At 40.0% G+C, this 22806-nt stretch overlaps 1 protein-coding gene across 3 annotated transcripts in view; it reads left to right on the top strand.

The window, feature by feature from the left end:
- Nucleotides 1-1741: 1741 nt before the first annotated feature.
- The window catches only part of CTSS (cathepsin S), a 38752-nt gene continuing 17687 nt past the window's right edge, over nucleotides 1742-22806 (top strand). The window contains exons 1-6 of one of the 3 annotated variants that reach the window (XM_003892591.5): nucleotides 1742-1844; nucleotides 3029-3155; nucleotides 9595-9717; nucleotides 15288-15437; nucleotides 18793-19020; nucleotides 20634-20799. In XM_003892591.5, the coding sequence (XP_003892640.1) occupies nucleotides 3030-3155; nucleotides 9595-9717; nucleotides 15288-15437; nucleotides 18793-19020; nucleotides 20634-20799 (793 nt within the window). In that variant the 5' untranslated portion in view covers nucleotides 1742-1844; nucleotide 3029. Of the gene's footprint in view, nucleotides 1845-3028; nucleotides 3156-4691; nucleotides 4901-9594; nucleotides 9718-15287; nucleotides 15438-18792; nucleotides 19021-20633; nucleotides 20800-22806 lie in introns of those variants that run through there. The other 2 variants (XM_017946970.3, XM_031652610.1) reach the window with 2 other exon arrangements.

The following is a 22806-nucleotide window of genomic DNA, read 5'->3' as shown; positions in this document are numbered from 1 at the left end:
CTCAGAAACTGACCTATCTATGTATGAGAATTTGGTGTATGATAGAGGTAGAATCAAAATGGGAATACAAAGAAAATAAGTTCCCTACCTCATACCATACACAAAACTAAATTCCAGGTGAATTAAACACCTAAAAGCAGTAGCCATAGAAAAGATAAATAAAATGCTTTCTAAAAGTATAAAAATGAGTGTATCTTTATTACATTTGGATGAGGAAAACTTTCTTATACTAAACACAAACAGTATAGATTATACAGAAAAGCTGAATAAAATGTTCTACCTCAACACACAAAAAAATTTCATATAGAAAAACTCACTATAAACAAGACTAAAAGACAAGTGGAATTTCATAGGCTTATTCAAAGGAAGAAAAAACAAAATAAAAGACAAATGGAAGACTAAGGGAAGATGTTTTTAAGGGTATATAACTGTCAAAGATTAGAAGCCAGGATATATTTTTAAAACACATACACCTTGGCCAGGCGTGGTGGCTCACACCTGTAATCCCAGCACTTTGGGAGGCCGGGGTGGGTGGATCACGAGGTCAAGAGTTCAAGACCAGTCTGGCCAAGATGGTGAAACCCCGTCTCTACTAAAAATACAAAAATTAGCTGGACGTGCTGGAAGGCGCCTGTAATCCTAACTACTTGGGAAGCTGAGGCAGAGAATCGTTGAACCTGGAAGGCGGAGGTTGCAGTGAGCCAAGATCACGCCAATGCACTCCAGCATGGGAGATAAAGCACAGCTCCATCTTGGAAAACACACACACACACACACACACACACACACCCCTCCCACAAATCCCTAAGAAAAAGCAACAATACAATAGAAAAATGAGCAAAAAAGATGAATGGGAAATTCACAGAAAATTCAAACGGTCAATAAATGTGTGAAAAGATCCTCAACCTCATTAGTAATTAGGAAAATGCAAATTTAAAAGATGATAGTTCATCTTGCTCCCACTCCACCCAGATAACCATTCTCAATTGGATATATTTGAGTGTATTCTTTTTTCCATGAATATACTAACACATACACACACACACACACACACACACGCATATTACTAAACTATACATATAGTATATATTAATAAGGACATTTTGAGTTGATGAACGAAGGAATGGGTGAGTGAGAATCAGACAATATCAGATCATGAATGAATGGTGTTAAAAGCAGTAAGACAGGTTTTCCTAGGAAATCATAAAAGGAGCTGGGATTTTGGGAGCTTTATCTTAATCTCTTTATAACCGTTTTCCATGTAAAAGTTGGTGTTTTTAAAATTTAATTTAATTTTTTTTTTGAGATAGGGTCTTGATCTGTCATCCAGGCTGAAACACAGTGGTATAATCATGGCTTACTGCAGCCTTGTCCTCCTAGACTGAAGCAATTCTTCCAACTCACCCTCCCTCTCAGCTGGGACTACAAGCATGCACCACCATGTCCAGCTAATTAAAAAAAATTTTTTGCAGAAACAGGATCTTGCTATATTGCCCAGGTTGGTCTTGAATTCCTGGCCTCAAGTGATCCTCCCGCCTCAGCCTCCCAAAGTGCTGGGATTATAGGCGTGAGCCACTGGGCTCAGACAAGGGCTCTTCTTGATGGCTTACTGTATCCACTTTGTCCCCAAGACCATAGGGAGACGACTAGAGGTGACTGTACTAGCTAGATTTTAAACGAAACTGAAATGAAAGTTCACTTCCTCATTATGGATACCTCATGTGACAAGTTCCAATTTCTTTTAAAGTCAGTTGAACTGAAATCTCCCTGCTGCTTTGAAATCTTAGAAGAGAGCCCATCAATTCAAGGATTCTTACTGTGGGAGCACCTGCTGGTTCTATCACGTATGTACTGTTTGTTCTTTTTCTCCCATTTGGTCTTCAAACACTCTGTGTTTGTAACTTGTTCTGCCTGCTAGGTTTTCAATCTTTGGTTTCAGGAAGTAAACTAAAAAGTCATGTCGTTCAATTTGCTTCTTCTCTATTTTTAAAAAGCTAATGTCTGCTTGAGCATCTAAGCATCTAAGTTGAGACTGAAACGTGGCTTTCTTTGGAATATAATTAAAAGGTTTACATGTTTAAAATTCCAGATGTTTTCAATTGAAAAGAAACGGAAAAGAAAGTAGAATCCAGTTTGAGGGAGCTAGTCGCTAAATTTCTGTTGAAGTCTCTTGAATTAAATACAGAAGTGGCATTTTAAAGAGTAGTTAATTGCTTCATTTGAAACAGATGTCTGATCATTGGAAAAAAAAGATAAAAAGGAAAATAACCTACCTAAAGATGTGAATGAGAGTTGTCTTTTAACTATCTGTAAAGACTGTGGATATTTAAATAAGTCAGTTAAGAAGAGCTCATGTATTCAAAAATTCAGGAGATAAACTGATTTTTCAGAGGTTTGCCTCTCTTAAGGATGATTTTTTTTTTTTTTTTTTTGAGACAGAGAGAGAGAGAGAAAGAGATTTCCTTTGATTAGATTTGTTGGCAAATCCTGGAAAGTCCCTGTTTTCTAACCCCCTAGATATGTTTGGTTTACCAGATACTGGGAAATTCCTGAAAATCACTTTTTAAAGTGGTACTAAGCATTGGAAGTAGTATTTCAGACATAAATCTGCAGCTATTCCCTGTGACTATATATCCCAGGAATTTTCCTGTATAATTCTCTTTATAATACTCTGTCCCTATTGAACAATGAGGTCACTTGGACACGGGAAGGGGAACATCACACACCGGGGCCTATTGTAGGGAGGGGGGAGTGGGGAAGGATGGCATTGGGAGTTATACCTGATGTAAATGACGAGTTGATGGGTGCTGATGAGTTGATAGGTGCAGCACACCAACATGACACAAGTATACATATGTAACAAACCTGCACGTTGTGCACATGTACCTTAGAACTTAAAGTATAATAATAATTTTAAAAAGTCTGTCCCTTTGATAGACTTTGCATTGTTATTTTCTCTTATGAAAAAATATGGTCACAATATATGCAGCTAATAGCAACACTTCCTATGTTACCTTTCCTTACACAGAATGAAACGGCTGGTTTGTGTGCTCTTGGTGTGCTCCTCTGCAGTGGCGCAGTTGCATAAAGATCCTACCCTGGATCATCACTGGCATCTCTGGAAGAAAACCTATGGCAAACAATACAAGGAAAAGGTAGACTGGATTGCCACTCGAGCGATATGCTTTTAAAGGAGTACTGTTTTCTACCTCTCAAAATTGCGTTCTTACAGGCAGTGTTTTCAGTAAATATTTAGGCTGGGCGTGGTGCCTTGCGCCTGTAATCCCAGCCCTTTGGGAGGCCAAGGTGAGCGGATCACCTGAGGTCAAGAGTTCGAGACCAGCCTAGCCAACATGGCAAAACCCCGTCTCTACTAAAAATACAAAAATTAGCTGGATGTGGTGGTAGGCGCCTGTAATCCCAGCTACTCAAGAGGCTGAGGCAAGAGAATCGCTTGACCCGGGGAGGCGGAAGTTGCAGTGAGCCAAGATTGCGCCATTGCACTCCAGCCTGGGCGACAGACTGAGACTCCATCTCAGAAATAAATAAATAAATATTATGTACTTGTTTCTTGCCAGATACTATTCTTGGTACCATACAGCAGGAGTCAAAACAAAATTCCTATTATGGAGCGTTTATTATAGTGAGAGAGACAGGAAATAAGAAAATAAACAAGCAGACATGTAGTATGCTAGATGGTGATAAGTGTTGTAGTTAAAAGTAACGGAAGGCATGGAGAGGAGGAAGGGCGCTGGGTGGCGGTAGTGGTGGTAAGAAGTCTATCTATATGACAGGAGGGTTAGGAAAGGCCTCACGGATAGGGGTGCCATTTGAGCAGAGAATTGATGGAAGCCAGGGAGCAAGCAAAATACTTGCTTGCTATCAGGCCAAGGGCAAATGAGCACAAGCTCCTGAAGAAGGGCCACATTTGGGATGGCTGAGGAGCGAAAAGGCCTTATTACCCACATAGTGCAGCTAGATATTGTTTCTTGACTATCACTTCCCATTTTGTACTTCTGTTTTTATTTCAAAGCACGCTTGCTGATGTTAAGACCTTAACCCTACTGCTTTAAATAACTAAGTCCTGTAACTATGTAATATTTCTGTTTGTAAGCTAGCATCATATATTTCTTTATTTGACATATTATTTTGTATAAAAATGACACTCTTAGGTCATATACTCTAAATTTTATTTTTATTTATTTATAATTAAATAATAATTGTGTATATTTATGGAGTACAATGTGATGTTATGATACAAATATATATTGCAGAATGATTAAATTAGGCTAACATATTCAGCACCTCACATACTTATCCTTTCTTTGTGATGAGAACATTTAAAATCCACCCTTTCAGTAATTTCGACATATAAAATACATTATTACTATTATCGGTAGCCACCATGCTATGCAATAGATTGCGAGAACGTATTCTTCTTGTCTAAATGAAACTCTGTACTCTTTGCCTAGCATCTCCCCTTTCCCTGTCTACCCTCCTCCCAGCCTCTGCTAACCACCATTCTACTCTCTATTTTTATGAGTTCAACTGTTTTAGAGTCCACATGTAAATGAGATTATGCAGTATTTGTCTTTCTGTGCCTGGCTTATTTCACTTAGCATAACGTTCTCTAGACCCATCCATGTTGTTGAAAATGACAGAATTTCCTTTTTTTTTTTTTTTTTTTTAAGGCTAATTGGTATTCCATTATACATGGAATACAATAAGTACGACACTTTTTTATCCATTCATCTTTTAATGGACACTTTATAAGGTTGATTCCATATCGTGACTATTGTGAATAATGCTACAATGAACCTGGAAGTGCAGCTACCTTGTTGACATACTGATTGTGCTTCCTTGGGACATATACCCAGAAGTGAGATTGCTGGATGATATGGTAATTATGTTTTTAGTTTTTTGAGGAATCTCCATACTGTTTTCCAAAATGACTGTACTAATTTACATTCCCACTAACAGTGTATGAGGGTTCCCTTTTCCCCACATCCTCACCAACACGTATCTTTCATTGTTTTGATAATAGCCATTCTAACAGATGTGAGGTGATATCTCATTGTGGTTTTACTTTACATTTCCCTGATGATTGGTGATGTTGAGCATTTTTTCATATATCTGTTGGCCATTTGTATGTGTCTTGTTTTGAGAAATGTCTATTCAAGTCTTCTGCCCATTTTTAAACAGGGTTATTTTCTTGATGGTTACTTTGAGTTCCTTCTATATTTGGGATATTAGCCCCTTATGAAATGTATGATTTGTAAATATTTTCTCCCAATCTATGAGTTATCCTTTCACTCTGTTAATTGTTTCCTTTATTTTACAAAAGCTTTTTAGTTTGATGGAGTCCTGTGTGTCTATTTTTGCTATTGTTGCCTGTTCTTTAGGGGTCATATTCAAAAAACCATTGCCTGGACCAATGTTGTGGAGTTTTCCCCTATATTTTCTTATAGTAATTGTGTAGTTTCAGGCCTTATGTTTATGCTTTAATTCATTTTGAGTTGATTACTGTATATGGGGTGACATAAGGGTTCAATTTCATTTTTCTGCATTTGGATAGCCAGCTTTCCCAATGCTATTTATTAAACAGACTATCCTTTCCCCATTGTGTGTTCTTAGCACCTTTGCTGAAAGTCGATTGACCATAAAATTGCAGGTTATTTCTGGGCTCTATATCCTATTCCATTGGTAAATGTGTCTGTTTCTATGCCAGTACTATCCTGTTTAAATTACTATAGTTTTGTAATATATTTTGAAACCAGGCATTTTGTAATGCCTTCAGCTTTGTTCCTCTTGCTAAAGATTGCTTTGACTATTCAAGGACTTTTGTAGTTCCACATGAATTTGAGGATTGTTTTTTCTATTTCTGTTAAGAATAACATTAGAATTTTGATAGAAATTGCACTGAATTAGTTTGCTTTGGGTAGTATGAACATTTTAGCAATATTAATTCTTCCAATCCTTGAGCATGGAATATCTTCCCATTTATTTATTTTATCTTAAATTTCTTTCTTTCTTTCTTTTTCTTTTCTTTTTTTTTTTTGAGACAGAATTTTGCTCTTGTTGCCCAGGCTGGAGTGCAATGACATGATCTCGGCTCTCCGCAACCTCCGCCTCCCAGGTTCAAGCAATTCTCCTGCCTCAGCCTCCCGAGTAGCTGGGATTACAGGCATGCACCACCACGCCCAGCTAATTTTGTGTTTTTAGTAGAGTCAGGGTTTTTCCAAGTCGTTCAGGCTGGTCTCAAACTCCCGACGTTAGGTGATCCTGACCTCAGCCTCCCAAAGTGCTCGGATTACAGGCGTGAGCCACTGTGCCTGGCCTATTTTGTCTTCAGTTTCTTCCATCAATGTTTTATAGTTTTCAGCATATAACATTTCAACTCCTTGGTTAAATTTACTCCTAAGTATGTTTTAAATGCTATTGTAAATAGAATTGTTTTCCTAATTTCTTTTTCAAATAGTTGTTAGTGTATAAAAACACTACTGACTTTTGTATGTTGACTTTGTGTCCTACAACTTTACTGAATTCACATATCAGTTGTAATAGTTTTTTGATGGAGTCTTTCCTTTCTCTCTCTCTCTCTCTTTTTCTTTTTTCTTTCTTTCTTTTTTTTTTTTTTTTAGACGGATTCTTGCTCTGTCGCCCAGGCTGGAGTGCAGTGGTGCAGTCTCGGCTCACTGCAAGCTCCACCTCCTGGGTTCAAGCGATTCTCCTGCCTCAGCCTCCTGAGTAGCTGGGATTACTGGCACATGCCACCACACCCAGATACTTTTTGTGTTTTTAGTAGAGACAGGGTTTCACCATGTTGGTCATGCTGGTCTCGAACTCCTGACCTCATGATCCACTCACCTTGGCCTCCCAAAGTGCTGGGATTACAGGCATGAACCACTGTGCCCAAACCTTTTTTTTTTTTTTTTTTTTTTTTTTGAGATGAGATCTTGCTTTGTCACCCAGGTTGGAGTAAAGTGGTATGATCATAGCTTACTGCAGCCTCAAACTCCCAGCTCAAGTGATTCTCTTGCCTCAGCCTTCCAAGTAACTGGGACTATAAGCACATGGCACCACACCTGGTTAATTTCTATTTTTGGTTTTTGTAGAGATGGGGTCTTGCCATGTTGTCCAGGCTGGTGTTAAACTCCTGGATTCATACAATCCTCCCATCTCAACCTCCCAAAGTATAGGCATGAGCCACCACACCTGGCCAAGACTTTCTATATGATCATGTCATCAACAAACAAAGGCAATTTTACTTCTTCCTTCTCTTATTTGGAGGCCTTGTATTTATTTTTCTTGCCTAATTGCTCTGGCTAGGATTTTCAGCACTATATTGACTAGAAATGGTGAAAGTGGGTACCCTTGTCTTTTTCTGATCTTAGCAGAATTGCCTTTAAATTTTCACCCAGTTGAGTATGGTGTTAGCTGTAGTCTTGCCATATATGGCCTATTTGTGTTGAGGAACATTCCTTCTACATGTAATTTGTTGAGAATGTTTGTCATGAAAGGATGTTGAATTCTGTCAAATGCTTTTCCTGCATCTATTGAAATGATCATATGGTTTCCTTGGTGCTGATGAATTTCACCCTCACCCACACCCTTTATGAAGAGGTTCCTCATTTTAAGGTTGACTGGAGTTAGATGTGCAATTAGCACCATTATCTGGTTAAATGAATGCTATCCCTCTGTTTAATAATTCCAATCCCTCAGGAGGAATGAACCTGACTTTTGATTAGTATCCTACCTTTATAATTGATCTCAAAGTGCACTTCTTTTTATTTTTTTTTTCCTTTCTTGTACTTAGATTTGTTTGTCTTTATACCATTGCTTCTCATCTTGCGGTTTGGAAGTAAGCCCATCATGCATGCCCATTATGTCAATTACTGGGGTAACAGTAAAACCTTGCTCCAAGGGAGAGAAACCTGCATCCAGACTTGCTACCTAGCAAGTCTGGCTTCAGCTATTCTAGGAGGCACCATCCACCTTGCCTTCTACATCATTGTATTCTATGTGAATGAATCTCCTGAAGGACAAGAAAATTGACAGTCATCTTGTAAATTCACTGTGAATAAAATTAAAATAATAGAACCAAAAATAACTTTTCAAAAGACTATATATAAAGGAATAATAATATGTACACTAATAGACAAGAAAAAAATTAGAAATCTTAGAAATAAAAAATATTGTCACTGCAATAAAAATCAAAAGGATTTCCAGACTGTAAGGAGTTGGATAGTATCTGAAAGATACTACTGAGGGATTCACCCTGAATGCAGCACCTAGAAATAAAAAGAAAAATATAAGAAAACGCAAGTAAGAAGATGAAAGAGAGTTTGAGGCTCCAAAATACTTCGGATAGGAGTTTCTGAAAAAGAGAATTAGATGGAATGGTGGAGAAGTAATATATGTGGAGACACTGATTGAGAATATTCCAGATATGAGACAAGGTCCTGAGTCATCCAATCAAAAGTACACAGCTGAAGGTAAATAAAGAAACCTACACCCAGACACATGTAATGAAGTTGTAAAACATGAAAAAGAAAGAGAAAATCATGGCTGGGTGCATGGTTCACACCTGTAATCCCAGCACTTTGGGAGGCCAAGGGGGGACGATCCTTTAAGGCCAGGAGTTTGAGACCAGCCTGTCTCTACAATAAAATAAAACAAAATAAAATAAAATAAAATAAAAATAAGCTGGTTGTGGTGGTGCATGCTTACAGTCCTAGCTACCTGGGCAGCTGAGATGGGAGGATAGTTTGAGCCCAAGAATTTGAAGCTGCAGTGAGCTGTGATCATACCACTGCACTCCAGCCTGGGCAACAGAGCAAGACCCTGTCTTTAAAAAAAAAAAAAAAAACAACTGGCTGCAGTGGTACACACCAGTGATCCCAGTTATGCAGGAGGCTGAGATGTGAAGATTGCTGGATCCCAGGAGGTCAAGGCTATAGTGAGCGGTAATCACGCCACTTCGCTGCACTCCATCCAGCCTGAGTGACAGAGCAAGACTGTCAAAAAAAAAAATAATAATAATAATAGTAAATTTTAAAAAGAGAAGGAAATTCATGTTTATCATAAAATAATATTAATCACCATCAAAGCAGTTAAGAGCAAGAATTAAAATTAATATGTGAAGTTAGCAGTTATATTGGATATATTTATGCATTTGCATGCTCTCAGATCCACATTTGGTAGAATGCTTCAAAAATGCTATTTTTGGGTGGTGCAGTGGTTCACACCTGTAATCCCAGTACTTTGGGAGGCCGAGGCAGGCAGATCCCCTGAGGTCAGGAGTTTGAGACCAGCCTGGCCAACATGGCGAAACCCCGTCTCTACTAAAAATACAAAAATTAGCTGGTGTGGTGGCATATGCCTGTAATCCCAGATACTCGGGAGGCTGAGGCAGAGAATCACTTGAACCTAGGAATCGGAGGCTGAAGTGAGCTGAGATCATGCCACTGGACTCCAGTATGGGTGACAGAGTGAAACTCCATCTAAAAAAAAAAAAAAAAAAAATGCCATTTTCATTATCAAACACTTATTTGTCCAGGATGCAGTATGACTATGTTCTTCATTATGTTTTAGAATGAAGAAGCAGTACGACGTCTCATCTGGGAAAAGAATCTAAAGTTTGTGATGCTTCATAACCTGGAGCATTCAATGGGAATGCACTCATATGATCTGGGCATGAACCACCTGGGAGACATGGTAGGTACATTACAAGGAATCCCACTTTCATGTCTGGGTAAACATCATTTCCTTTCTGTCTCCCCAAAAGCAATTTGAAGGTAAACAGCAATAACAAAGGAACGTATAGTACAAAGTTGGAAAACAGTAGAATTTAAGGACATAAGAACTTGTACAGAAATTCCTTACTTAGTTCTACTTTGACTGCTTTCTTTCTTTAACAAATCACTTCTTTAAAGGAAATTTTAAACTCACAGACTACCATTGTTTTTTTAAAATAAATTCTAGAAAATATTACCTAAAGACTATCGACAGGCTTTTATAGAAAGTTGCCATACTTATTTAAGTCTAGATTGACAATTTAGTATGATCCATCTGCTTTCTTAATGGGAGCATGTGGGTATTTAATCTCACAAATAATCTTCTATTGGTTTTCAGATTCTGTTCTGTCCTACAAAACTTTACCGCTGTTGCCAAAGTGAAGAAGGGAACGCCCTAGGTAGACTAAACTCCTTCTTAAATGCAGGACTCTCCTTTGTAATTCTTTCTCACATGGGAAACCAGTTTAGTCCACTTTTTAGACAGCGCTTTTATAAAATTCTGCCTTGCTTTGAAACAAAAATCTGCCTCCCTGTAACTTCTAGTTTTTACCATTCTCTTTTCCTCCTTCCCCATGAGGGTGCCTAACTGGGATGCTAGTGTGAAGTGTGAAACTAAACAAATCCAGATAATTCACCCCACCAGATCCTAATGGAACCTCTCTTGGTCACAACTATTACTGGTTTTTCTCAGTTTTTTTATTCCATGTCAGTTTTAAAATATATTCACAGTTACAGTTATTAGGATATTAGAAAGAAGGATAGGCTGGGCGCAGTGACTCACGCCTGTAATCCTAGCACTTTGGGAGGCCGAGGTGGGCAGATCACGAGGTCAGGAGTTCAAGATCACCCTGACCAACATGGAGAAACCCTGTCTCTACTAAAAATACAAAATTAACTGGGTGCGGTGGCTTATGACTGTAATCCCAGCACTTTGTGAGGCTAAGATGGGCAGATGACCTGAGGTCGGGAGTTTGAGACCAGCCTAACCAACATAGAGAAACCCCATCTCTACTAAAAATACAAAATTAGCTGGATGTGGTGGCACATGCCTGTAATCTCAGCTACTTGGGAGGCTGAGGCAGGAGAATCACTTGAACCTGGGAGGCAGAGGTTGCAGTGAGCCGAGGTCACGCCATTGCACTCCAGCCTGGGCAACAAGAGTGAAACTCCGTCTCAAAAAAAAAAAGGAAGAAAAGAAAGAAGGATATAAGTGAAAGAGATATATATATAGTCATGTGTCATATACATTTTGGCCACTGATGGACCACATATACCTCAGTGGTCCTTCAAGATTATAATGGAGCGGAAAAGTTCCTCTTGCCTAGCGAGTGATGTTGTAGCCACCATAGCAATGTAGCACAATACACTACTCACTTGTCTGTGGTGATGCTGCTGTAAACAGACCTACTGCTCTGCCAGTGGTGTAAAAGTATAGCACATAAAATTTTGCACAGTACAAAATGTTTCATAATAATAAATGACTATGTTACTGGTTTATGTATTTACTATACTATACTTTTAATTGTTATTTTAAAGTGTACTCCTACTTATACTTTTAAAAAGTTAACTGTAAAACAGCCTCAGGCAGGTCCTTCAGGAGGTATCCAGTAGAAAACATTGTTATCAGAGATGACAGCTCTGTAAGTGTTATTGCCCCTGAAGACCTTCCAGTGGGACAACAGGTGGAGATGGAATGCAGTGATACTGATGATCCTGACCTTGTATAGGCCTAGGCTAATATGTGTGTGTGTGTGTGTGTGTGTGTGTGTGTGTGTGGTTGTATATTAGTTTTTAACAAAAAAGTGTAAAAACTTTTAAAAAAAAATTTTTTATTATACTTTAAGTTCTAGGGTACATGTGCACAACGTGCAGGTTTGTTACATATGTATACATGTGCCATGTTGGTGTGCTGCACCCATTAACTCGTCATTTACATTAGTTATATCTCCTAATGCTATCCCTCCTCCCTCCCCACAATAGGACCCAGTGTGTGATGTTCCCCTTCCTGTGTCCAAGTGATCTCATTGTTCAATTCCCACCTATGAGTGAGAACATGTGGTATTTGGCTTTCTGTTCTTGCGATAGTTTGCTGAGACTGATGGTTTCCAGCTGCATCCATGTCCCTACAAAGGACACAAACTCATCCTTTTTTATGGCTGCATAGTATTCCATGGTGTATATGTGCCATGTTTTCTTAATCCAGTCTGTCACTGATGGACATTTGGGTTGATTCCAAGTCTTTGCTATTGTGAATAGTGCCGCAATAAACATACGTGTGCATGTGTCTTTATAGCAGCATGACTTATAATCCTTTGGGTATATCCCCAGTAATGGGATGGCTGGGTCAAATGGTATTTCTAGTTCTAGATCCTTGAGGAATCGCCACACTGTTTTCCACAATGGTTGAACTAGTTTACAGTCCCACCAACAGTGTAAAAGTGTTCTTATTTCTCCACATCCTCTCTAGCACCTATTGTTTCCTGATTTTTTAATGATTGCCATTCTAACTGGTGTGAGATGGTATCTCATTGTGGTTTTGATTTGCATTTCTCTGATGGTGAGTGATGATGCGCATTTTTTCATGTGTCTGTTGGCTGTATGAATGTCTTCTTTTGAGAAGTGTCTGTTCATATCCTTTGCCCACTTTTTGATGGGGTTGTTTGTTTTTTTCTTGTAAATTTGATTGAGTTCTTTATAGGTTCTGGATATTAGCCCTTTGTCAGATGAGTAGTTTGCAAAAATTTTCTCCCATTCTGTAGGTTGCCTGTTCACTCTGATGGTAGTTTCTTTTGCTGTGCAGAAGCTCTTTAGTTTAATGAGATCCCATTTGTCAATTTTGGCTTTTGTTGCCATTGCTTTTGGTGGTTTAGACATGAAGTCCTTGCCCATGCCTATGTCCTGAATGGTATTACCTAGGTTTTCTTCTAGGGTTTTTATGGTATTAGGTCTAACATTTAAGTCTCTAATCCATCTTGAATTAATTTTCATATAAGGAGTAAGGAAAGGATCCAGTTTCAGCTTTCTACTTATGGCTAGCCAATTTTTCCAGCACCATTTATTAAATAGGGAATCCTTTCCCCGTTTCTTGTTTTTGTCAGGTTTGTCAAAGATCAGATGGCTGTAGATGTGTGGTATTCTTTCTGAGGGCTCTTTCTGTTCCATTGGTCTATACCTCTGTTTTGGCACCAGTACCATGCTGTTTTGGTTACTGTAGCCTTGTAGTATAGTTTGAAGTCAGGTAGCATGATGCCTCCAGCTTTGTTCTTTTGGCTTAGGATTGTCTTGGCAATGTGGGGTCTTTTTAGGTTCCATATGAACTTTAAAGCAGTTTTTTCCAATTCTGTGAAGAAAGTCATTGGTAGCTTAATGGGGATGGCATTGAATCTATAAATTACCTTGGGCAGTATGGCCATTTTCACAATATTGATTTTTCCTATCCATGAGTATGGTATGTTCTTCCATTTGTTTGTGTCCTCTTTTATTTCACTGAGCAGTGGTTTGTAGTTCTCCTTAAGAGGTCCTTTACATCCCTTGTAAGTTGGATTCCTAGGTATTTTATTCACTTTGAAGCTATTGTGAATGGGAGTTCATTCATGATTTGGCTCTCTGTTTGTCTGTTACTGGTGTATAAGAATGCTTGTGATTTTTGCACATTGATTTTGTATCCTGAGACTTTGCTGAAGTTGCTTATCAGCTTAAGGAGATTTTGGGCTGAGACAATGGGGTTTTCTAAATATACAATCATGTCATCTGCAAACAGGGACAATTTGACTTCTTCTTTTCCTAACTGAATACCCTTGATTTCTTTCTCTTGCCTGATTGCCCTAGCCAGAACTTCCAACACTATGTTGAATAGGAGTGGTGAGAGAGGGCATCCCTGTCTTGTGCCAGTTTTCAAAGGGAATGCTTCCAGTTTTTGCCCATTCAGTATGATATTGGCTGTGGGTTTGTCATAAATAGCTCTTATTATTTTGAGATATGTTCCATCAATACCGAATTTATTGAGAGTTTTTAGCATGAAGGGCTGTTGAATTTTGTCAAAGGCCTTTTCTGCATCTATTGAGATAATCATGTGGTTTTTGTCTTTGGTTCCGTTTATATGCTGGATTACATTTATTGATTTGTGTATATTGAACCAGCCTTGCATCCCAGGGATGAAGCCCACTTGATCATGGTGGATAAGCTTTTTGATGTGCTGCTGGATTCGGCTTGCCAGTATTTTATTGAGGATTTTTGCATCGATGTTCATCAGGGATATTAGTCTAAAATTCTCTTTTTTTGTTGTATCTCTGCCAGGCTTTGGTATCAGGATGATGTTGGCCTTGTAAAATGAGTTAGGGAGGATTCCCTCTTTATCTATTGATTGGAATAGTTTCAGAAGGAATGGTACCAGCTCCTCCTTGTACCTCTGGTAGAATTCGGCTGTGAATCCGTCTGGTCCTGGACTTTTTTTGGTTGGTAGGCTATTAATTATTGCCTCAATTTCAGAGCCTGTTATTGGTCTATTCAGGGATTCAACTTACTTTAAAAGTAAAAACTTTTAAAAAATTAAAAATAGAAAAAGCTTATATAAGAAGGTGATAAAGAAGAAAAATATTTTCATACAGCTATACAATGTGTTTGTATTTTAAGGTGTTACTATAAAAGACAAAACATTTAAAAAATTAAAAGTTTATTAAGTAAAAAAGTTGCATTAAACCAAGGTTAATTTATTACTGAAGAAAGAAAAAATTTTTAACAAATTTAGTGTAGCCTAAGTGTTTATAAAGTCTACAGTAATATCCTGGGCCTTCACATTCACTCTCCACTCACTCACTGACTCACCCAGAGCAACTCCAGGCCTTTCATAGTAAATGACCTATACAGAAGTACCATTTTTCCTTTTTTTTTTTTTTTTTTTTTGAGATGGAGTCTCACCCGTTGCCCAGGCTGGAGTGCAGTGGCACGATCTTGGCTCGCTGAGACCTCTGCCTCCCAGGCTCAAGTGATTCTCCTGCCTCAGCCTCCTGAATAGCTGGGATTACAGGCATGCATCACCACGCCCAGCTAATTTTTATATTTTTGGTATAGATGGGGTTTCACCATGTTGGCCAGGCTGGTCTCGAACTCCTGACCTCAGGTGATCTGCCTGGCTCGGCCTCCCAAAGTGCTGGGATTGCAGGTGTGAGCCACTGTGCCTAGCCCCCATTTTTACTTTTTATACTGTATTTTCACTATACCTTTTCTATGTTTAGACATATTTAGATACACAAGTACTTCATATTGTTCTACAATTGCCTACAACCTTCAGTACAGTACCATGTTGTACAGGTTTGTAGTCTAGGAGCAACGGGCCCTTCCATACAGCCTAGGTGTGTAGGAGCCAATACACTCTAGGTTTGTGTAAGTAGACACTATGGTGTTTGCACAATGACAAAATCACCTAACGACGCATTTCTCAGAACATATTCCAGTCATTAAACGATGCCTGACTGTATATTTGCTTTGTAGACCAGTGAAGAAGTGATGTCTTTGATGAGTTCCCTGAGAGTTCCCAGCCAGTGGCAGAGAAATATCACATATAAGTCAAACCCTAATCAGATGTTGCCAGATTCTGTGGACTGGAGAGAGAAAGGGTGTGTTACTGAAGTGAAATATCAAGTGAGTATTACCATCCCAAGCCTCTGAACCCTAGGTAGAGCTCTTTAAATGCTTAGTCTAGCTACAGAATTTGACAGTGAATCTTACAGTCCCACGTGTTACTTTGTAATTATTTTCATTATTCTTGTCTTCCCAACTAAATTATAAGTTCCTTAAGGGCAAGGATCACATATTATATTTTATTTATACAGTTGGCCCTCCATATCCACAGGTTCCATATCTGCAGATTCCACCAACCGTGAATCAAAAATATCCAGAAAAAGGTGAAGATAAAAAAACAGGCCAGGCGCTTACGCCTATAATACCATTACTTTGGGAGGCTGAGGCGGGTGGATCACCTGAGGCCAGGAGTTCGAGACCAGCCTGGCCAACATGATGAAACCTCGTCTCCACTAAAAATACAAAAATTAACAGGGCCTGGTGGCACACGCCTGTAATCCCAGTTACTCAGGAGGGTGAGGCAGGAGAATCACTTGAACCTGGGAGGCAGAGGTTACAGTGAGCTGAGATCGCACCACTGCACTCCAGCCTGAGCTACAAAGCGAGACTCCATCTCAAAAAAAAAAAAAAAGTAAGTAAAGTATATGGGAAGACCAGGCATAGTGGCTTATGCTTGCAGTCCCAGCACTTTTCCAGGTCAAGGGAGGAAGATCACTTGAGGTCAGGAGTTCGAGACCAGCTTGGCCAACATGGTGAAGTCCCGTCTCTACTGAAAATACAGAAATTAGCCTAGCATGGTGAAGTCCCGTCTCTACTGAAAATACAGAAATTAGCCTAGCATGGTGGCAGGTGCCTGTAATCCCAGCTACTCGGGAGGGTGAGGCAGGAGAATCACTTGAACCTGGGAGGTGCAGGTTGCAGTGAGCTGAGATCTTGCCACTGCACTCCAGCCTGGGCCATAGAGTGAGATCCTGTCTTTAAAAACAAACACACACACACAAAAAAAACCAAAAAAACACATATAGGAGGATGTGTAGATTATATGCAAATACTTAGTCATTTATATAAGGAACTTGAAAATTCTTGACTTTTGGTATGCTCAGAGGTCCTGGAACCAATCCCTTGTAGATACTGAGGGACAACTGGATTCTCCACAGTGTTTTTTTTGTTGTTGTTTGTTTTTTTGTTTTTGAGACAGAGTCTCCCTCTGTTTTGCCCAGGCTGGACTGCAGTGGTGCGATCTAGGCTCACTGCAACCTCTGCCTCTGGGGCTCAAGTGATCCTCCCACCTCAGCTTACATAGTGACTACAAGCACACACCACCACACCCCGCTTTTTTTTTTTCCTTTGTATTTTTAGTAGAGATGGGTTTTGCCATGTTGCCCAAGCTGGTCTCAAGCTTCTGAGCTCAAGTGATCCTCCCACTTCCGCCTCCCAAAGTGCTGGGATTATAGGCATGAGCCCTTGCGGTCAGCCTCCACAGTGCTTTTCTAAGTGATCATAGAACCACCTACTTAGACAAACACTGAACTAAGCAAATAGGTGTTTAACACAGACTTTCATTGCTCATGCTACGCATTGACTGCACTGGACTCTCCAATAAGCCAATTGCTTGAGAAGCAGTGTTGCGTGAGAGAGCCCTGGTGATCAGGAAGTTTCTCCATTTCACTTGTGAATTTCAAAGTTGAAGGAGAAGAAAGAACTAGAGCTAGAGTGGTCTATAAATTGTGCCACTCAAGTTAATTCATGGTTAGTCTTGCATCGTTAGAATATGAAATATGTGCCTTGTAAAATTATTGTTCCTATGCTGTTGTATTTTCCTTTAGTTTGCTTGTTTTAAAAAATTGCAAAAATCCTAAATTAGTTAGAGGTAAAACACATGTATCACCATAGAGGTCAGGGTAAGTGAGAGGAATCAGAGCATTCTGAGCAGCTACCCCAGCTTGTGATCAATGAAGAAAGTAAAAATTTATTAGGAAGTAAATGGTGGCCAGGCACAGTGGCTCATGTCTGTGATTCCAGCACTTTGGGAGGCAGAGGCAGGAGGATCGCTTGAGTCCAGGAGTTAGAAACCAACCTAGGCAATATAGTGAGGCCCTGTCTCTACAAAAAATAAAAATAAAAATTAGCCAGGCATGGTGCGCTCCTGTAGTCCCAGCTACTTGAGGGGCTGAGATGGGAGGACTGCTTGAGCCTGGGAGGTTGAGGCTACAGTGAGCCATGATCGCACCACTGCACTTCAGTCTGAGTGACAGAGGGAAACCCTGTCTCAAAACAAAAAAAAGAAGTAAATGGTACTGCTAATCTCTTATTCTTTTCCACCTACATATTTTTCTTTCAACTAGTTTTGGATTTCTTACCTGAGGTTCTCTAAAATAACAGCTTTAGAAGACCCAATAAACCACATATTTAGATGTTAACTCTGAGTAAGTTAATGAACTTCTTTCTCTGGGTGCTTGCGTTTTAATGAACAATTTTGCTTCAATCAAAAGCAATGTCAATTTCTTTCCTTTGGGTGGAGAGCAAAGTGGGAGGAGGGGAGGAGAGAGAAAGAGAACAATTATGATGGGGCTCTGGACACTCTGCCCCTTTTAAAACTAAATCAGCTTTGCCTTTTTTTGTTTGTTTATGCCTCCTTGTAAAATTTTTTTTTTTTTTTTTTTTGAGACGGAGTCTCGCTCTGTCGGCCAGGCTAGAGTGCAGTGGCCGGATCTCAGCTCACTGCAAGCTCCGCCTCCTGGGTTCACGCCATTCTCCTGCCTCAGCCTCCTACAGGCGTCCACCACCTCGCCCGGCTAGTTTTTTCTATTTTTAGTAGAGACGGGGTTTCACCGTATTAGCCAGGATGGTCTCGATCTCCTGACCTCGTGATCCGCCCGTCTCGGCCTCCCAAAGTGCTGGGATTACAGGCTTGAGCCACCGCGCCCGGCCTATATTTTTTGATCAAAAAAATTCTGAAGGTAACAAAGGTTTGAAAAATGCCAACCTAGGAGTAAATTTCTTATGTTTCAGGCATCATTTGACAGGAGAAAGGGTATTTTAGGTCAAGGAAATCATCCCAGCTTCTCTCAAAATCTCATTACTGTAGGCAACTATCTCCCTTACTTACGTGTGAAAATAGGTGCAATTTGGTACATGCTCAGTGAGTATTGTTTCTTAGTATATTTGAATATGGTCATTATGCTCTGAGCTTGGTCGACCGCAAATCTCTATCAAGGTTGGACCTTGCCTAGATAACCATCAAGTATTTAGTCTTCATTCCCATTGTTAAAGACAGAAGGAAACTGTAGTGGCGGAGCTCTTTCTGGGAACTCGGGACAGAGCTGATGTAGTTGAGCGTTGTCCAGTTTGGGTTATGGAAGTAATTCCAAATGATTTTCTGTGATTTGCGTTTGTGACCTTGTATCTGTTTTAGGGTTCTTGTGGTGCTTGCTGGGCTTTCAGTGCTGTGGGGGCCCTGGAAGCACAGCTGAAGCTGAAAACAGGAAAGCTGGTGTCTCTCAGTGCCCAGAACCTGGTGGATTGCTCAACTGAAAAATATGGAAACAAAGGCTGCAATGGTGGCTTCATGACAAGGGCTTTCCAGTACATCATTGATAACAACGGCATCGACTCAGACGCTTCCTATCCCTACAAAGCCACGGTGTGTCACACGCAAACTTTTTGTGCTGCCCCATGATCTCATGTTATCCACTGACTGACTGCACTGGGCTTGCCACCACGCCAATTGCTTGAGAAGCAGTATTGTGTATGAGAGAGAACCCTGTACAGGAATTCTTAAATTCTCAAGAGTTCTCTTTCTGATGAAGTACTCTTCTTAATATATCAGTAGTACAAATAAGCAAGTAGCACTCATGCTTAAAAACCGATTTTAATGACGGTGTAGTGGCTCACGCTTGTAGTCTCAGCACTTTGGGAGGCCAAGGTGGGTGGATCACCTGAGGTCAGGAGTTTGAGACCAACCTGGCCAAAATGGTAAAACACTGTCTCTACCAAAAATAGAAAAATTAGCCAGGCATAGTGGCGCATGCCTGTGGTCTCAGCTTCTTGGGAGGCTGAGGCAGGAGAATCACTTGAACTCAGGAGGCAGAGGTGCAGTGAGCCGAGATCACATCACTGTACTCCAGCCTTGGCAACGGAGCAAGACTCTGTCTCAAAATTAAACAAAACAGATTTTAAGCAAACTATCCTTAAAATTACTTCACTGTAAACTTTTTCTTCTGCAGCCTCCCATGCTCAACCTTATTCTCAGATCATTAACCACATCATTCTTCCACCCACCGAGAAGCTAAATAATACTCTCCTCTTCCTTGCAAATTCATTATACATTTTGATATAACGATAGCCTAAGGATTGTGTCCATGTTACAGAAGATTTTAAAAATATAAAAATATCACTCAAAAACCTTCTACCTTAACCACTATTATTTTGGTTTATTTCTTTCAAGTTATTTTCCTGTTAAGCACTTAAAAAACATAGTTGGCCCGGTGTGGTGGCTCACATCTGTAATCTCAGCACTTTGGGAGGTCGACGTGGGAGGATTGCTTGAGCTCAAGAGTTTGAGACCAGCTGTGCAACATAGTGAGACCTCACCTCTACTAAAAATAAAAAAAATAGCCAGGCATGGTGGTGCACACCTGAGTAGCAGTTCCAGCTACGTAGGAAGCTGAGATGGGAGAATCACTTGGCCCAGGAGATGGAGGCTGCAGTGAGCCATGATTGTGCCACTGCACTCCAGCCTGAACAATGGAGGGAGAGCCTGTCTCAAAAAATAAATAATATAAATAAATACAAAACATAGTTGTATATACAACAAACATGAATTTGTAACTTTCCTTTTCCCACTTGAAATACACTTGTGTTTCCCATATTATATGGTCTTTATATACCATCATTTTAACTGCAGATCATCTTGCAGGCATCAAAAAGATTTTAAAGCTCTCACCTAGAGTTTTTTATCTCTATGTAATATTTCCCTACAGTCCACCTCAGAGTCGAGGGGACATTGCCCTGGCAAGTTTTGCCTGTATGAGGATGTTCACAATTTGAAAGAATAGAATAGTTCTGTATTTCCTCCATTATTGCTGAAATCCGAGACTGTTAGGATTTGGAAGATTTGCAAAGGAAGGAACATTAGACACATGAAAAAGTTAAAGAAAGGACAGAAGACATATTTAAAATCTAGGCTTAGGATACTGGTGATTTATAAAGGAGTTGAAGTATACTTCTTTATCTGCTTTATACTTCTTTTTGCAGGATCAGAAGTGTCAATATGACTCAAAATATCGTGCTGCCACATGTTCAAAGTATACTGAACTTCCTTATGGCAGAGAAGATGTCCTGAAAGAAGTTGTGGCCAATAAAGGCCCAGTGTCTGTTGGTGTGGATGCGAGTCATCCTTCTTTCTTCCTCTACAGAAGTGGTAAAAAGATAAATAAATAAAAAATAATTAGAATTTAAAGAAAGAAACAAAGGATATTGGCTGAGCACGGTGGTTCATGCCTGTAATTCCAGCTTTGGAGGCTGAGGTGGGAGGATTGCTTGAGCCTGGGAGTTTGACACCATCCTGAGCAACATCGCAAGACCCCTATCTCTACAAAAAATAAAAATAAAAATAAAAATTAGCCAGGTATGGTGGCACTCACTTGTAGTCTCAGCTACTTGGGAGGGTGAGGCGGAAGGATTCCTTGAACCCAGGAATCTGAGGTTACAATGAGCTATGATCATACCACCGCATTCCAACCTGGGCAACAGAGTGAAAACCTGTCTCTAAAAAACAAGGAAGAAAGAAAGAAAGACAGAAGAAAGAAAGAGGGGAAGGGCCGGGCAGGGCAGGGCAGGGCAAGGCAGGGCAAGGCGGGGCGGGGTGGGGTGAGGCGACTTTAAACCTCATGAACCAACATCTGCTGCCTTCAAACTTTTCTTCTGCAGCTTCCTCGCCTCTCTCAACCTTCTTACAATAGAAGAGAGTTAAGGTCTTGTTCTGGATTAGGTTTTGGCGTAAGGGCATGCTTGGCTGGCTTACTCTTTTATCTAGACCAATCAGATTTTCTCTGTATCAGCAATAAGGCTGTTTCACTTTCTTGTCATTTGTGTGTTCAGCAGAGTAGCATTTTTAATTTCCTTCAAGCACTTTTCCTTTACATTCACAGCATAGCTGACTGTTCGGTACAAGAGGCCTAGGCTAGGTTCTGGCCTGTCTTGGCTTTCAACATGCCTTTCCCACTAAGCTTAATCACATCTAGCTTTTAACTTAAAGTGAGAGATATGCAACTTTTCTTTTTACTCAAACACTTAGGAGCTATTATAGGGTTATTATGTGGCATAATTTCAATATCATTGTGTCTCAGGGGATAGGGAGGCCTGAAGAGAGAGACAGCGGTGTGGCCAGTCCGTGGATCAGTCAGAACACACACAACATTTGTGGGTTAAGTCTGCTATCTTATATAGGTGTGGTTTGTAGCTCACCCCCAAAATTATAAAGTAACATCAAAGATCATTGATCACAGATGAGCATAACAGATATAATAATGATGAGAAAGTTTGAAATATTGTGAGAATTACCAAAATGTGGTACAAGGACACAATGTGAGCACATGCTTTTGGGAAAATGGTACCAATAGACTTGCTGAATGTAGAGTTGCTACAAACCTTCAATTTGTAAAAAATGCAATATCTAGCTGGGTGCAGTGGCTCATGCCTATAATCCCAGTGCTTTGGGAGGCCAAGGCAGGAGGATGACTGGAGCCTAGGAGATTGAGGTTACAGTTAGCTATGATCATACCACTGTATTACAGCCTAGACAACAGAGCAAAACTCTGTTCCTTAAAAAAAAAAAAAAAAAAAAAAGGTAATATCTGCAAAGCACAATAAAGCAAAGCACAATAAAATGAGATATGTCTGTATACACAGAGAATTACAATAACTGATTGTGTGCAAGTTTAAAAATACTTAGAAAAAAAACAAAAAAGAAAAGAAAAAAACTTAGAAAAAGGTGGTGTGCTTATCAAACAAGGTTTCTGGGGGAACCATGACTGGAGTGATGCTAAGCTTGGCAAGAACACTGACAAATACAGCATTGGTGGCAAATAATTATGAGCCCTAGTTTATGCATGAGAGTATACGTCCTTAACTTTTTTTTCTTTTTTCTTTTTTTTGAGATGGAGTCTCACCCTGTTGCCAGACTGGAGTGAAGTGGCACAATCTCAGCTCACTGTAACCTCCACCTCCCGGGTTCAAGCAATTCTCCTGCCTCAGCCTCCTCAGTAGCTGGGACTACAGGAGCGTGCCACCACGCCCGGCTAATTTTTGTATTTTTAGTAGAGACGGGGGGTTTCACCATGTTGGCCAGGATGGTCTTGATCTCTTGACCTCATGATCCGCCTGCCTCGGCCTCCCAAACTGCTGGGATTACAGGCTTGAGCCACCA

Source organism: Papio anubis, chromosome 1, assembly GCF_008728515.1.
Source record: "Papio anubis isolate 15944 chromosome 1, Panubis1.0, whole genome shotgun sequence".
In the NCBI taxonomy this organism is placed as follows: Eukaryota; Metazoa; Chordata; class Mammalia; order Primates; family Cercopithecidae; genus Papio; species Papio anubis.
Note: the sequence above shows the minus strand (reverse complement) of the source record. Positions and strands in the feature narration are given on the sequence as shown.